Source organism: Amblyraja radiata, chromosome 14 (genome assembly GCF_010909765.2).
Source record: "Amblyraja radiata isolate CabotCenter1 chromosome 14, sAmbRad1.1.pri, whole genome shotgun sequence".
Classification (NCBI taxonomy): domain Eukaryota; kingdom Metazoa; phylum Chordata; class Chondrichthyes; order Rajiformes; family Rajidae; genus Amblyraja; species Amblyraja radiata.
In genome coordinates, this window is record NC_045969.1 from 54,476,539 (window position 1) to 54,493,803 (window position 17,265).

Below are 17,265 nucleotides of genomic sequence, written 5' to 3' on the forward strand. Positions count from 1 at the left end.
TTCTATAACCAGACACACATGTGGGATGTTACCATTGTCATACAGCATGGAAATAAGTCCGTTGGCCCAACTCGCTCATGCCTGCTAAATGTCACCAGATGTCAAGCACGGGCGTCCACCTGGAGGGACATACCACAGAAAGGACCCACCAGGAGGACAAACATACTACATTTTGAGTGATCACCGATGATGACTTACGACAATTCGATTCATCACTAAAATCTACACAATCCTTCACACCATCACATTCGGCGTTGGGTTTGACAACACATCCATTGCTAGCACATCTGTAGGTGTTGACAGTACAATTCACATCTAACAAAGGGCAGAGAAAGCAGAATAGGTATCAATGGAGGCATTGAACAGTAACAGCAGAACTCAAACTAACACATTTATCCTGGTAAATAAAAACCTATTGGTTATTAATGATGACAATGCAAATTGGGTTAGCGATGGAGACAGTCAACAATGCCAAGTCTCTGGGAGTACATATCTCTGTCCTGGACCCAGCACATTAATGCCCATCAACAACTCAAATTTCTTAGAAAATTTAGAAGATTTGGTGTTGACAAATATTTTCTTGTACTTCTAAAGGTGTATAGTAGAGAACATACTGACTGGATGCATCACGGCCTTGGTCAGTAACTCAAACGGCCAGGAATGAAGGACGCTACAGGGAGTGGAGGACACTGTCCAGCCCATCACAGGTATTGACCTCCCAACCATGGAAGGGATCTACAGGAGGTGCTGGGTCAAAAAGGCAGCCAACATCGAAGACCACATCACCCTGGTCATGCTCTCATTTCGCTGCTACCATCAGGAAGAAGGTACAATGCCTGAAAACTGTGGCCTCTAGGTTCAAGAACAGCATTCATGAAGTTCTTGAACATTACACAACACTAACCTCAACTGTGAACTATGGACTGGTCTTTGATTGCACTAAGGACTTTGCTTTTTCCACTAGTATTGTGGTTATTAATTTATTGATTCTTTGTTTATATTATTTGTGCATTGTGTTTATCGGTCTGTTAAGCTGCAGCAAGTAAAAACTTAATTGTTCCATTGTCAGTACATATGAGGAATTTCTGTAGCCAGAGGGTGGTGTATCCGTGGGATTCATTGCCACAGAAGGCTGAGGAGGCTAAGTCATTGGAGATTGACAGGCTCTTTAGTGAGGTTATGGGGAGAAGGCAGGAGAATGGTTTTGAGAGGGCGAAATTGATTGAATGGCAGAGCACACTCAATGGGCCAAATGGCCTAATTCTACTATTTCTTATGATCTCATGACAATTAAACACTAGACTATTCGCTCTTACCTGTTTTTTCACAATTAGTCTCATCAGTGCCATCGAAGCAGTCCATATTTCCGTCACATAAGGCAGCAATAGGCAAACAATTATTTTTGTGGCATGCGAAGAATCCAACAGGACAATCTGAAAATGGACCCGGAAAAAGATGTCAATGTACAAACTACTGGAGGGCAGCTGAGGAAATAGCATCTGATGCGATTTGCTTGAACTTACATTTAGTTTCAAGAGTTTGTGGCGGAATGGTATTCTTGGCACGGTCTGTTTGTTTTACAGTGGAAAATGTAGATATTTTTATACTGTGACCTAATGCCTTTCATAGAGGTGCACAATTACAATAGGAAATGAATCACAAATTCAAAAAGATCAGAAATAAAATAATAAAGCTCATTGAATGAGTTCACTCCAAACATACCTCCCTTCTTCACTACCTGTGTGTCACAGTGGATCATAGAACAGAACAAGAATAGCCCACAATGCCTGTGCCATACATGATGCCAAGATAAACTGATCACATCTGCCTGCACATGAACCATATCCCTCCATCCCCCGCATATCTACATGCCTACCTAAAAGCCTCTTAAATGATTCACATCTGTCACCACCCTTGGCAGTGCGTTCCAGGCCCCAACCCAAACATAAACCAGCCCCACACGTCTCCTTTAAACCTCTCTGCTCTCACCTTACAGGTTTCAACAGTCTGGTGGGTTTATGGAACAAGTTTCCAGCTGAGGTAGTTGAGGCAGTGACTACAACAGTATTTAAAAGACACTTGAAGAGGTGCATGGATAGGGAACGTTAAGAGGGGTATGGGAAAATGGTACTAGCTCAGATGGGGCACTTTGGATGGCATAGATGAGGTGGGCTGAAGGGCCTGTTTCCATGCTGTATGTCTATATGTCTACCCTATCTATGCCAATGATGAGATGTTGGGCTCAATGGGCATATGATTACTGATACATGAAATGTTGGAGCACAGGCAGCATCTCTGGAGAACATTCATAGATGACGTTTCAAGTTAGGATCCTTCTTCAGACCAATTGTTGGGGCGGGGGGTAAGAAAGCTGGAAGAGAGGAGGGGTAGGACAAAGCCTGTCAGATAATAGGTTGACACAGGCCAAATATGGTTGGTAGGCAGATGGTTGGACAAAGGTCAGAGATGAAAAGACAGAAGGTGTGAGACAAATGGATTGAAGAGTTGCAAATTGTGAAGCCAGAATATGTGCGAGTCCAGATGTGGTTCATGAAAGGTAGGGGGGGAAATGGGCGGTAGTTACCAAAAATTGGAGAATTTAATATTCATACCGTTGGGTTGTAAGCTACCCAAGCAGAATACTGATGAAATATTGAACTTCACAGAAGAGAAACCTCCTGCTGCAGCAGAAACTGATTGCATTTATGGCTGTAATGGGATTGTTCTGCTTTTATCTCTTGGTTCAGCAGCATTTTATCTGGGCTTGCGGGCTTGAGTTACAGGGAGAGGTTGGATTGGCTGGGACTTCTTTCTTTGGGGTGTTGGAGGCTGAGGGGTGACCTTATTGAGGTCTACAAGATCACGAGAGACATGGATAAAGTTTACAGTGTTTTTCTCAGGAGCAACCTGTTTTCACTCAGAGGGTATGTGAAAGGAGCTGCCAGATGAAGCTATAGCATACAATTACTGTGTTTAAATGATATTTGGACAGATATATGCATAGGAAGGATATAGAGGGCTCTAGGCCAAATGTAGATAAATGGAACTAACCTAATATTCCAACATGGTTGGCATGATCAAGATAAGCTGAATTATCTGTTTTGGTGCTGTTCTGAAACTCTGTTAGTTAAAGTACTTGTTTAAAGTGGTTTCATGTATTTAATATTTACATGTTTTCAAGCATCTATGATCCGCAGAATCAAACAGAAGGATAACTCTGCATTGTAGTAGGGCCAGGTGAGTGATGGCAGGGGAGGTTCAGGGGCTGTAGATGCAACTGTGGGACTTGGAGGTCAGGCAGGAAAGCCTGAGGGACAATGTAATTCAGTCCAATAACTTCAGAAATAAATATTTCAGAGATAGTCAACTGAATTTGTTTGAAAAGCAGCCGATCTATTATAATCCATTTAACACCATAACCTTTCTACAATCATACAATGAAAGAAAATGTTTCTTACCACAATTGGATTCATCGCTCATATCATCACAGTCATCGACTCCATCACAGACCCAAATTAAGGGTTTACACATATCATTCTGGCATCGAAACTGGTCTGCTGTACACACTGGATATAGGCCAAAGAAACAAATGGTGAGAAAGAATGGAGTTGGTCGAGTGTCTCACTCAGGAGTAGAACACAATAGACAAACTGAAGACTCCTAATTTTAATGAAGATAGACACAAAGTGCTGGAGTAACTCAGCGAGCCAGGCAGCATTTCTGGAGAAAAAGAGTGAGTGGCATTTCGAGTCGCAACCCTTCTTCCGACTGAAAGTAAAGGGGAGGGACGGAAGGTAGGAAAAGGCCAGAACAAATCAGGGCCGGCAACAGATGACCATGGAAGGGTGGAGCCCACAATGGCCCATTGTCAGCTGGGGAAGAGATGATAAAGGGATACAAAGATGACATAGTCATAGAGCTGGAGAGCAGTAGGAATCAGAGGGGGAACAGTGAGAGAGGGTCTCATAGAACTACCGTCAGAGAACCTCTTCAAATTATGCATACCTTAAGGAGGTTTCGCAGTGGAGCAGACAAAATGTGTAAAAACAAACTAGTATTAACTCCTATGGAACATAACTCAACAGAGCCAAATGTAAATATACAAATGGTTTCTTAATTTTAAACCAAAAATAACAGGGGCACAGACAGGAGATTATTAGGAGTTCAAGTTCAAGTGTGTCACTGTATAGGACAATGAAATTCTTGCTTTGCTTCAGCACACAGAACATAGTAGGCATTTACTACAAAACTGATCAGTGTGTCCATATACCATAATATAAATATATACACACATGAATAAATAAACTGATAAAGTGCAAATAACAGAAAATGGGTTATTAATAATCAGAGTTTTGTCCGAGCCAGGTTTAATAGCCTGATGGCTGTGGGGAAGTAGCTATTCCTGAACCTGGTTGTTGCAGTCTTCAGGCTCCTGTACCTTCTACCTGAAGGTAGCAGGGAGATGAGTGTGTGGCCAGGATGGTGTGGGTCTTTGATGATGCTGCCAGCCTTTTTGAGGCAGCGACTGCGATAATTCCCCTCGATGGAAGGAAGGTCAGAGCCGATGATGGACTGGGCAGTGTTTACTACTTTTTGTAGTCTTTTCCTCTCCACGGTGCTCAAATTGCCGAACCAAGCCACGATGCAACCGGTCAGCATGCTCTCTACTGTGCACCTGTAGAAGTTAGAGAGAGTCTTCCTTGACAAACCGACTCTCCGTAATCTTCTCAGGAAGTAGAGGCGCTGATGAGCTTTCTTGATAATTGCATTAGTGTTCTCGGACTCCAGGATGGTGTGTTGCCTGCCTGAGGCTAGGGTCAAAGGCCAGTGTCATTCTGAAAGGGGGGGTTGAGCAGTCACAGGTCATGGTCCATATTGGTCCACATAACATAGGTGGGTGATTCTTCAGTAAGTGTCTATTTTTAAGTTTCTGGAAAACCGAAAATAAAACTTAATTTTTTGCAACTTTGAATGGTGTTTCACACAGATGAACATCTCTACTATGGGAAAAATGTGTTTGTCGCAATCTTTTAGAGAATTTAATTTATTTTTTCCTCCTCTTTTTCCAGGTTGCCCATTGCATTGTCATATTCATCATATTTTTATGATGAACTACACTGCAAAATATAACTGATTTAATATAAAATTTGAAATGATATCAAATGATAATTTGAAAGTGCGACAAAAATTTAATTTTAATACTCTATCTTCCTCAAATAAACCACCAAAAAAAACCTTTCTCAGTCTAACACATTGATTTAAAACCTTCGTAACAGTTTACTGCTGAAAAAAGTGGTGATTTTCAGCAAGAATGGTAACCTTCACATAACTTTTCACCAACTTCCTCTAAAATAATATTAACTTCAGATGAATAGGCAGAAGCATACTGTTCATTTATCAATTACATTGATAATTATGGTCATTGTTGTTTTATTTTACACATTTACACACAAAATACTCGTGTGACGGATATGACTCAGCATGGTGGAGATGATCAAGTTTGGGATCGTCACGTGATGGAGATGACTAAAACTATCTTTAGGGCTAGGGTTCGCGCTAAAGTTGAGGCTGGGTTTGGAGCTGGAGCTAGGGTTGGGGCTGGGGCTAAGATTAGGGTTGGGGCTGGGGTTGGGGCTGGGGTTGGGGTTAAGGGCCGGGGTTGGGGTTAAGTCCCACTGTACAAGGTAATTCAAGAGTTCTCACGAGTTCTCCCCTGATTCGAGCTTGTGTAATGTACGTACAAGCTTGTGGATGTCACGTAGCCTGGTGTGGGGGGGTTTAAGGGCTGAAGAGGGACGGGCGTGGAGAGAGATATCGGGTCACAAGAGATGCGACGGCTGCAACGGGGCTTTGTGTCCGCCTGGAGCTGGAGCTGGATAGAGATCGGGGGATAAGTTGCGGATGTGGCTGTTCGGGAATGGTGGCCCAAGCCTTTAGCCCAGGATGGCCTCCCCGGAAGGCCATGCCTGGCCATATTGGCCGTGTTGGCAAGAACACCTCAGGCTCGATCACGCTGAGACCCGGCTCCCCTCAAGGCTGTGTACTCAGCCCGCTGTTGTTCACATTGCTCACACATGACTGTGCTGCCAGATTCAGGGACAATAAGATCATCAAATTCGCGGATGACACAACAGTGGTGGGACTCATCAGCGGAGATGACGAATCAATGTACAGAGAGGAAGTAAAACAACTAGTGGACTGGTGCGGCAAAAATAATCTAGAATTAAATGTCGACAAAACAAAGGAGTGGTTGTCGACTTCAGGAGGGCGCAGCCAAAGCATACACCCCTCAACATCAGTGGCACCACAGTGGAGAGAGTGGAGAGCATAAAGTTCCTCGGTGTGCAAATTACATACAGCCTCACCTGGTCCAGGAACACCACTGGGACTGTTAAACGGGCCCATCAGCGACTGCACTTCCTGAGGAAACTAAAACAGGCCTCACTCCCCACCAACATCCTCAGGACTTTCTACAGGGGTACGGTGGAGTCTGTACTCACGTACTGCATAAATACGTGGTACTCCACCTGCAACTGCTCGGACAGGAAGGCTCTGCAGAGGGTAGTGAGGGGAGCAGAGAGGATCATTGGCGTCTCCCTACCCTCGGTACAAGAACTGTTCCAGAGCCGCTGTCTGAAAAAAGCTCAGAGAATTGCTAAGGACAAACTGCACCCCCTCCACACACACCTGGATCTCCTGCCATCAGGCAAGATATACCGTAGCATCAAAGCCCGGACTACAAGACTGCTAAACAGCTTCCTACCACAGGCTGTGAGGCTGCTAAACAGTCACTCTGTACTCACAGTCACCTGATTCTGCGGCTTGGCACGGACACTTTAATAACTGGCACTGGCCACTCTAATAACTGACACTGGCCACTCAAATCAGCTGCCCCGGACATTTTATGATTGGTTTTACTATATTTTAACGTTGTGTTTTACCTGCTTTTAACTATTTATACTGTTCCATCAGGGACTGGATTGTTTTCAGTTATTATGTGTGAAATGTTTTAAATTTCATGTGCGATGCTCCGTATTCCCTGGGAAACGTCTTTTCATTTTGCACTGTACAACTGTTGCTTGCAAGATGACAATAAAGGTTGATTGATTGATTGATTGATATTGTTTCCCGAATGGCACATGGCACGATTTTTTCTCCAGAACAAATCAGAAAAGAATGATTTTTTTTCCTAAGAGTTCAGCACCATTCAGTAATGATGCTGAATAAAGGTACGTACTGCTATGCAGCAGAAAACGGAGTTTTCACACCCTTCTCGTCCCGCGAATCAGGAGAAATTCACAAGGTAGGGGACTTTTGAATTCTGCAGAGTTTTGAGGTCGGAAGTTTGCGTCTATTCTATTTATAGCTATGTGGGATTGCTCAACAAATGTGCGTGATGGTAAATGGCTCCAATCGTTGGGACAAGAAATTTTTGAAAAACGGTAAGATTTATAATTTTATCAAGAATAGAGGGTTTTTTTTAAGGGTGATAAATATTTTAATTATGAATACCTACCGTTCAAAAGTATTTTCATTTCAGATAGATCCCCCATTAAATAAATATGCCGACATGAAAGTTCACAGGTAACCATCGGGACATGCGGTTTTCGGGGGGGGGGAGGAGGGGTGGGGGGGCATTGAACATCAGGATTTAAAAAAAAAAATAACACTTTATTCATTTAGGGTTTAATCTTTATTTATCAGGATTATGTTTATTAACAATATAGAAAAAGAAGAAATGGGATAGAATTACGGATTTTCATTAAAAACAGCATCAAAGTAGCGGGACACCAAAGTAGACACTTACTGAAGAATCACCCAGGGAGATAAGGACTTGTGAAGATAATTTGGGGAGTTAAACAGCAAATTGAAAACCAGGATTTCTAGAACTGTAATCACAGGATAACTCCCTGTGCCACAAACCAGCATTTGGACAGGCAAGAACTGATTAGGGATAGGCAGCATGGCTTTGTGTGTGGGAAATCATGTCTCACAGATTTTTGAAGGGACTACCAAGAGGATTGGTGAGGAAGTGGTTGAGGAAGGTACAATAACAACATTTAAAAGACATTTGGGTGTATATGGATAGAAAAGATTCAGCGGGATATGTGACAAACGTAGGCAAATGGGACTACATAGATGAGGCATGGACAAGTTGGGCTGAAGGGCCTGTTTCCCTGCTGTACGACACCATCACTTACTTACCACAGTTTATCTCATCACTTCCATCTTTACAATGAACCCAACCATCACATTTGTTACTCATGAGCTCGCACCTTCCATCTCCACAAACATGCATTCCTTGGCATTCTGTAACAACATTTAATTGGAGAACAAATTAATCGGGGGGGAGTCGGTGACTGGCAAATGAGTGGAGTAAGTGTCAAAGGTTGGTGGCTTTATTTAAATTTAAAATATTTTTTAATTAAAAGATTTAGTGAAATTAAATGAATTTTATAAAACGTTCATAATTAGCCAAGGGACTTGAATGATTAAAAGCTAGTTGCAATCAAAGTCCGTAGATAGACACAAAATGCTGGTGTAACTCAGCGGGACAGCAACAACTCTGGAGAGAAAGAATGGGTGACGTTTCAGATTGAGACCATTCTTCATTCTGAGAGTCAATGACAAAGGGAACGAGATATGGAAGGGTACAAAGAACATGTAAGGTGTGAAAAGAACAGATCAAACCAGATGCTGATCAAGAAAATGTTCAATGGTTCATTGATGGATGAGGGGAAGGTGACAACGAGGCATACAAACAGGAAGATTAATCAGGAGGACAGTGAAACTAGTCGGAGATCTAGGGTGGGGGAGGGACAGAGAGAGAGGGAAAGCAAGGATTACTTGAAGTTAGAATAGTCAATGGGTACTGGAGGTACTTGCCATCTGCAGGGTTGAAACTGTTGTATTCAGCACGAAATCCCAGGTTACTGGAAGACATATCGGAGTGAAACTGGACAGTCAGGGTGTTGGATGCACTGGGAACCACTAAGGTCTTGGAGTGCTCTCCACAGTAACTGGACAAAGAATCAAAACCATCAGACATTTCAAAATCATAGAACCTTTATAAATCTACTATTTGTTATGGATAAGGACTCTCTAGTGTTACATAGCATGCCAAAGTTGGGGGGGGGGGAGAGGCACCAAGAGTGAAGGTGGAACCGGTGGGGGGGGGGGGCTTCCTGCTTTCCGTGCCACAAAAAAAAATTTGTTCCTTGTACTCCGACTAGACTATTCAAGTTTCCCTAGATCTTTACAATACAATACTGTAGATCTTTACAATAATAACCCCATTTTCCAAAACATGTTTCCAGAGGAAGTTATAGATGTGGATACAATTATGATTTTTAAAAGCCATTTGGACAGATATATGCCGAGGAAGGACTGAATGGGATATGGACCAAATGTGGGCAAATGGGACTAGCCCAGTACGCCCTCATGGTTTCCATCCTGGACAGCTCTAATACTCTGCGACAATACTCTGCGACATTGATGAAAAATTTGGAATTCCATGAGCAACGAAAAGCCTAATGGGCCTGTCCCACTTAGGCGACTGCCAGGGACTAATTTTAATGGAATTCACCTACGACACCTGGCGACAACCTACTACAACAAAAATTATTGCCACTGTCGTCGATGATTTTTCAACATTGAAAATTTTGCAGCAGTAGCCTGTAGTTGCCAAAAAAATTGCCTAAGTGGGACAGGCCCATAATAAGTGTCAGTAATAGAACAAGCCCAAGTAAGTCCAAGTAGGACTGATCTGTAATTGTTTATAGATCATTAAACATGGAAAATACTCATCTACCCACATACCGTACACCGTCTATTGAAATCCAGTCCTTCTCACACTCTGGCTGCATGCCTTCCAGCTTTAGAGTTCGAAACTGGATACGGAATTGAAGGTTTGGCTCCGGTACCTAACACAAAGCAGAAAGCACAGGGAGTACTTAATTAACCTCCACTTCAGCAACTATTGGTCCTCTGCTGAAAAGGCATCATAGTCTCTTTAGCGTGGATTTACATTGAGATATTATACACACATTATAACTGATGTATACCAGTTGAATTAATTGACCTGTTTTCTAGTTTATTCACCAATGGCCAAAGCCTGAGTCTGCAAAAACAGTAAAAAGTACCATTTGAAGATTTAATAATAAACTTACAAGTGTCACATTTTTTTCCAAGCATTAAAAAATGGAGAACCAGAGAACCTAGGCGTTGCAACCTAAAGGATTTGAACACAGAACCACACAGCACAGGAACAGGCCCTTCGACCCACAATGTCTTTGTTGAACATGATGCCAAGTTAAACTAATCTCCTCTGCCTGCACATGATCTGTATCCCTCCATTTCCTGCATATCCATGTAACTATAATAATAATAATAATGGATGGGATTTATTTAGCGCCTTTCTAATACTCAAGGCGCTTTACATCGCATTATTCATTCACTCCTCAGTCACACTCGGTGGTGGTAAGCTACTTCTGTAGCCACAGCTGCCCTGGGGCAGACTGACGGAAGCGTGGCTGCCAATCTGCGCCTACGGCCCCTCCGACCACACCACCAATCACTCACACACATTCACACACATTCACACACAGGCAAAGGTGGGTGAAGTGTCTTGCCCAAGGACACAACGACAGTATGCACTCCAAGCAGGATTCGAACCGGCTACCTTCCGGTTGCCAGCCGAACACTTTAACGGCACTATCATATTTGCAGCTTGCACTTTAAAAGTGAAAGAATCCATCCAAGATACCCAAGTCATTGATTTCTTGAATGGATTATTTCACTTTTACTCAAGGCAAGAATCAGGAACATTTTCTATGTACTGACCACGGAACAATGAAATTCTTACTTGCAGCAGCATAACAGGCCTGTAAGCACAATAATCATCGATAACTTAATAAACCCAAGAAAATAATAAACTAAAAACCCCAATATTAGTGCAAAGATCCCAAAGTCCTTTGTGCAACTAATACAGTTCGTCATTCATAGTTTAGTTGGTATTTTGTAGTGTTCCAATTCCTGGGCGTGTACATCTCTGAAGGTCTCTCCTGGTACGAGAACACTGATGCTATTATAAAGAAAGCACATCAGTGCCTCTACTTCCTGAGAAGATTACGGAGAGTCGGTATGTCAAGGAGGTCTCTCTCTAACTTCTACAGGTGCACAGTAGAGAGCATGCTGACCGGTTGCATCGTGGCTTGGTTCGGCAACTTGAGTGCCCAGGAGCGTAAAAGACTACAAAAAGTAGTAAACATTGCCCAGTCCATCATCGGCTCTGACCTCCCTACCATCGAGGGTATCTATCGCAGTCGCTGCCTCAAAAAGGCTGGCAGCATCATCAAGGACCCACATCATCCTGGCCACACACTCATCTCCCCGCTACCTTCAGGTCGAAGGTACAGGAGCCTGAAGACTGCAACGTCCAGGTTCAGAAACAGCTTCTTCCCCATAGCCATCAGGCTATTGAACTGAACTCAAACAAAACTCTGAACATTAATAGCCCATTATTTGTTTATTTGCACTTTATCTGTTTTATTTATTCATGTGTGTATATATTTATACAGTGGTATATGGACACACTGATCTGTTTTGTATCCATGCCTTCTATATTCTGTGCTGAAGCAAAGCAAGAATTTCATTGTCCTATCTGGGACACATGCCAAATCTTGAATCTTGGTTGTTGGGAAGAAGCTGTTCATGGAAGACTATTTAGTGATAGGTTTGACCAGTGTTTTCTGATTAAACATGGATATTCAGCTTCCTTATAACTTTACATTAATCAACTCCACTGAGGTCTAGTTTTATTTTATGTGTGTATAACTCCATACAACGAAAATAAGTATTGAAAACAAATCAAATTAAGAATATTTTAAAATCTAGCTTCTGTTCATTTTTTCCCTTTCTCCTAAAGTTTCCAAACACTTATTCCAGCCTTTTATTTTATTTTTTAGTATCCTCTTCACAGTGCATCTATGCGACTGTATGCACCGGTACATCTTATTGGATTAAACATTGGATTTTCACATTTATGATTTAATGATTTTAATTTTTATGCTCTTCAATTTTAAATGATCAGTTTTAATCCAAAAAGATTACTAAAGTTTAAAAATAATAAAAAGATAAAAAAATTATAAAATAATAAACGGTTAGGCGGTCAGGCCCTCTCCTCTCCCTTTCTTTAAAAAATTTAAATGAGGGACATTTTTTAATGAAAATCAACAATATGTTGAGGTTATGGAGTAAATAGGGTTGCAACAAACACAAAGCATAGATAAATAAGACAGCACAGGAACAGGTCCTTCAGTCCACAAGGTCTATACCAAACATGATGCAGGATAAACTAATCTCTCTGCCTCAACGTGATCAATATCCCTCCAATCCCTGCATATCCATGTACCTATCAAAAAGCCTCTTAAACATCACTATCTGGACTACACTTCTTCCCACCCTGCTTCCTGTAAGGACTTTATTCCCTACTCCCAATTCCTCCGTCTACGCCGCATCTGCACCCAGGATGAGGTGTTCTAAACCAGGGCATCGGAGATGTCCTCATTCTTCAGGGAACGGGAGTTCCCCTCTTCGTCTATAGATGAGGCTCTCACCAGGGTCTCCTCTATATCCCTTAGCTCCACTCGCACTCCCCATCCCCCCCACTCATAACAAGGACAGAGTCCCTCTTGTTCTCACCTTCCACCCTATCAGCCGTCACATACAACAGATAATCCTCCGACATCTTCGCCACCTCCAACGGAATCCCACCACTGGCCACATCTTCCCATCTCCTCCCTTTTCGGCTTTCCACAGAGACCGGTCCCTCCGTAACTCCCTGGTCAATTCGTCCCTTCCCACCCAAACATCCCCCTCCCTTGGTACTTTCCCTTGCAACCGCAGGAAATGCTACACTTGTCGCTTTACCTCCCCCCTTGACTCCATCCAAAGTCCCAAACAGTCTTTCTGGTGCAGGTGAACCAAGCAGGTTCACCTGCACCTCCTCCAACCTCATCTATTGTATCCGCTGCTCTAGGTGTCAGCTGATCTTCATCGGTGAGACCAAGCATAGGCTTGGCGATCGCTTCGCCCAACACCTCCGCTCAGTCCGCACTAACCAACCTAATCTCCCGGTGGTCCAGCACTTCAACTCCCCCTCCCATTCCGAATCCGACCTTTCTGTCCTGGGCCTCCTCGATGGCCAAAGTGAGTCCCACCGCAAATTGGAGGAGCAGCACCTCATATTTCGCTTGGGCAGTTTACACCCCAGCGGTATCAACATTGACTTCTCCAATTTCAGGTAGTCCTTGCTTTCTCCCTCCTTCCCCTCCATTTCCCAGCTTTCACACAGCCTACTGTCTCCGCTTCTTCCCTCCCACCACATCAGTCTTGACCCGAAACATCACCTATTCCTTCGCTCCATAGATGCTGCCTTGTAATTATTCTCCTAGAGCTAACACCCCTTAGTCTAGTTCAGTAAAACACCGAGTCAAGCACTGGACCACTAAACTTTATTTTTTTGAAACAATAACAAACTCCCTTTACAATACCTATCTACCGTGTCCTAGTCTCTGCTTGTTCAAGCCCTTTAGCCTCATGCAAGCAGACACCTACCAAAAGGTTATGCAGTCCCGAGCGCCCCTCCCGAAGATCGACAACGATCCTCGTGGGGTTCAATCTTTTATAGGTCATCAGACCCTGTGGCACGAAACTAGATGGGGGTGGCAGCCCCAACAAACCAATCACAGATATCGATTACATTAAAATGTCATCGACATTCTACAAGTCCAGCAGTCTATGGTCGATAAGCACAGTGCAATTGCTGTTGGATCCCCAGCTGTTCACAAAATTCTTTATTAATTTGTGGACCGTTATCTGAACTGTCGAATAGGGATGCCAAATCTAAGGACAATTTCTCTCATTAACACCTTGACAACAGTAGCTGCTTTGTTATCAAGGTTTGGATAAGCTTCGATCCACAGACTGAATACATCGACTATGACAAGTACATACTTATAACCCTGGCACCTTTCTAATTCGATATAGTCCATCTGCAATGTCTCAAACGGACCCATAGGCAATGGTGTCTTTCCCTCTTCACATCCTATTCCTTTCCCTGGATTGTATTTCTGGCAGACCAGGCAATTACTGCTTATCTTCTGAGCTAAAGTTTGTAATCTTGGATGCCACCAAGTAGCAAAAAGAGTGTCTCCTACTGCCCTTGCACCACAATGGGTTGCATAGTCCATGCATTCTATGGCCCATACTGCCAAATAATCTGTCATGCAAGTTTGCCCTGCTGGAGTGGTCCATAGTCCAGTCATACAATCCAGTATACACCTAAGTTGCCTCCATCGTTCTTTATCCATTTCAGTTGCTTCCTCCTGCAACTGAACAATTTCTTGGATTGTTGGCATCAGTCTCTCCGAAGGGGACTTGTTATTTAAACTTTAAGTCTGCCTCATCATTTTTGGTACTACCATCTTACGTTCCCGGGATACTTTCTCTGCTGCTAAATCAGCATTACGATTCCCGATATCTATTGGGGTCTGTCCTTTTGTGTGTGCGCTACATTTCATAACAGAAATGTGTCTGGGTAGCATTAAGGCCTTCAATAAATCTGTCACCAATTGTTTATTTGAAATTTGAGTCCCTGCTGAAGTTAGAAATCCCCTATTTTTCCATAATTCTCCAAAATCATGCACCACTCCAAATGCATACCGAGAATCAGTGCAAATATTTACCTTTACATTTTCCCCGATAATGCAAGCCCAAATTAAAGCAAACAATTCAGCCTGTTGTGCTGAATAAGGTGACTCAAAGGCAGCTGCTTCTACAATTTCCTCATTCTGATCAACAATTGCATACCCAGACAATCTCACACCCACGGTCCAATAGATGCACTCCCATCTACATACAATGTTATGTCAGAGTCCTCTATAGGTGCATTCCTCAAGTCCTCTCTTCCAGATGTTTCCTCCTCGATGACAAAATAAACAGTCATGTCCCACTTCTGATTGCTCTTCTGGGGGTGAGACAAGAATAGAGGCTGGGTTAATTAATGTACAATGTCTAAATTGAAGTTTTGGATTGGTTAAGAGATAGATCTCATACTTATTTTGGCAAGCCATTGTCAAGTGCTGGGCCTGGAGCTGCCCTAACAGTGCTGCTACTGAATGTGAGCTATATGCTACAATCTCCTGCTGGAGGGTCAAATTAGCAGCTGATTGTAAACTATTATATATAACTGTTAAAATTTGGGTGCAGAGTGGGTGTCCCCTGCCTACAGGATCTAATTTAGAAGAGTACAAGGCAACTGGTCTACCCCCATGTCTATCCCCATGTTTTGGGGTCAGAACTGAGGTTGCACACTCGGATAAAATGGTGCAGTAAAGCTGGGAAGATCTGTCACACAATGGTCTTCCCAACGCCGGATCTTGCATCAACGATCTCTTTAAGTTTTCAAAGACCTCCTGTGCTTTCTTGGTTAGTTTAAATTCACCCTCCTTGCTGGTATAGGGTGTTAGCTCTTTAGTTTCTAGAGTTATGTTAGGGATCCAAGGTCTACAATAATTGACCATGCGAAGCCATTGCCTCATTTGTTTGGCTTTTCTACAAACTGGGAATTTGCAGATGGGTTAGAGTCTGCTTTTCTCTAGACTCCTTTCAGTTGGCCAAATTATGATCCCTAAAAATGTTACTTTCTCCTGGGCCATTAATACCTTTGTGGGAGACTACATATCCCAAATTAGCTAGAGAGTTTAGTAATTGTGCAGTATCTTTACGGTTACTTGATTCGTTTCTGCTGGCCACTAATAAGTCATCAACGTACTGCACTAATGTAGACTTCTTCCTGAAATTTAAAGTACTCAATTGTTCTTGTAGACATCTGGAAAATAAAGTAGGCGAATTGATAAACCCTTGAGGCAAACTGGTCCAGGTGTATTGTTGGCCCCTATATGTGAAAGCAAACAAATATTGGCTGTCCTTGTGGAGAGGCAAGGAAAAGAATGCATGTTGCAAGTCGACTATCGAGAAGATTTTTGCTTCAGGCGGTATTTGGGCTAGGATATGGGCAGGGTTTGGCACTAGGGCATGGAGCGGTTCTACAACAGAGTTGATTTCTCTTAGATCTTGTACCAGTCTATATTGGCCTTCTTTTTCCCAGTTTCGGAACTGCAAGAATAGGGGTGTTACAGATCGATTGGCATTTCACCAGTATTCCTTGTTCTAGCAACCCCCGAATCGATTTGTCAATGCTGTTGATGTCCTGTGGTTTTAGTGGATATTGTTGTCCCCAGATGATGACGAGGGTGGGTACCAACTGTCCTTGGGGCCTGATAGAATTCAGCAACATATTGATTTGACAAATTTTGCTTTTGATAATTATTCAGGTCTGCCATGGTGATTGCCCCTTTCATCATTGCTCCTAGGACTTTTGTACTCGCCGGGTAATTTACTTTTCGGGTAATGTGAGGAGCAATCCCTGCAGTTCTCTTCCATAGTTTTACTGGTATCTCAGCGTATTCTGCAGCTCCCTCATTTCTTTCAACTAGTGCCAAAACTTTTATCTCCCAGTCCTGTCCTTCATATGGTTTAAAGAAGGCCTCCAGCTCTTTATTCTTCCCACTCCTGTCATAAACCAGTGTAATATGGAGTGGGGGTTCTTCTTCAAGATCTAAGGACCACCATTGAGGGGTCGCTATGGAGTAACACTGCGGTACGGGAGCCCAGGGGGTCACTACTATTCCTCTATTGTCACATTCTATCTTCAATTGGAAAGCGCAGAGCAAATCTCTAGCCATTAAATTGCAATCCAATCCGGTTGTTATAACAAATCTGTGTCTGATTGCCTTTCGTCTATATACTACTTCCTGGCTCAAAGATGGGATACTGGCAGACCTGTCCTTGAAAACCGGACAGGTTTTGAACATCTTTTGATTTGGGGAGATTGTAAGCTGATTGGAGAGATGACATGGATGCGCATTTGTCCACCAAGAAGATGCAGGTTTTCCCTTCTACTTGTAGTGATAGTATCGGTTCTTCGTCAGACTTGCATCCAATCACCATTAAATTTGCTAATCATAGGCGTGTAAATGGTGTGTTATTTTGGGAGAATTATATTTGCCCTGTGGGTTCCTGATTTTCCTGCCAGTTCCCTCTTTGCTCTCTATAATCTCGTTGATCTCTGGGATCTCTCCACTCTTTCTGATCTTGGAAATTTCTTCTGTGACTCCCTCTTTCGTTCCTCTCTCTGGTTGG

At 42.9% G+C, this 17,265-nt stretch overlaps 1 protein-coding gene across 1 annotated transcript in view; it reads right to left on the reverse strand.

The window, feature by feature from the left end:
• LOC116980249 (suppressor of tumorigenicity 14 protein homolog) overlaps positions 1-17,265 on the reverse strand; it is an 87,942-nt gene that overhangs the window by 29,241 nt on the left and 41,436 nt on the right. Inside the window, exons 10-16 of the mRNA XM_033032302.1 lie at positions 9,820-9,923; positions 8,837-9,020; positions 8,477-8,483; positions 8,206-8,310; positions 3,459-3,566; positions 1,317-1,433; positions 199-315 (exon numbers count right to left, since the gene is read on the reverse strand). Of these exons, the coding sequence (XP_032888193.1) occupies positions 199-315; positions 1,317-1,433; positions 3,459-3,566; positions 8,206-8,310; positions 8,477-8,483; positions 8,837-9,020; positions 9,820-9,923 (742 nt within the window). The remainder of the gene's footprint in view (positions 1-198; positions 316-1,316; positions 1,434-3,458; positions 3,567-8,205; positions 8,311-8,476; positions 8,484-8,836; positions 9,021-9,819; positions 9,924-17,265) is intronic.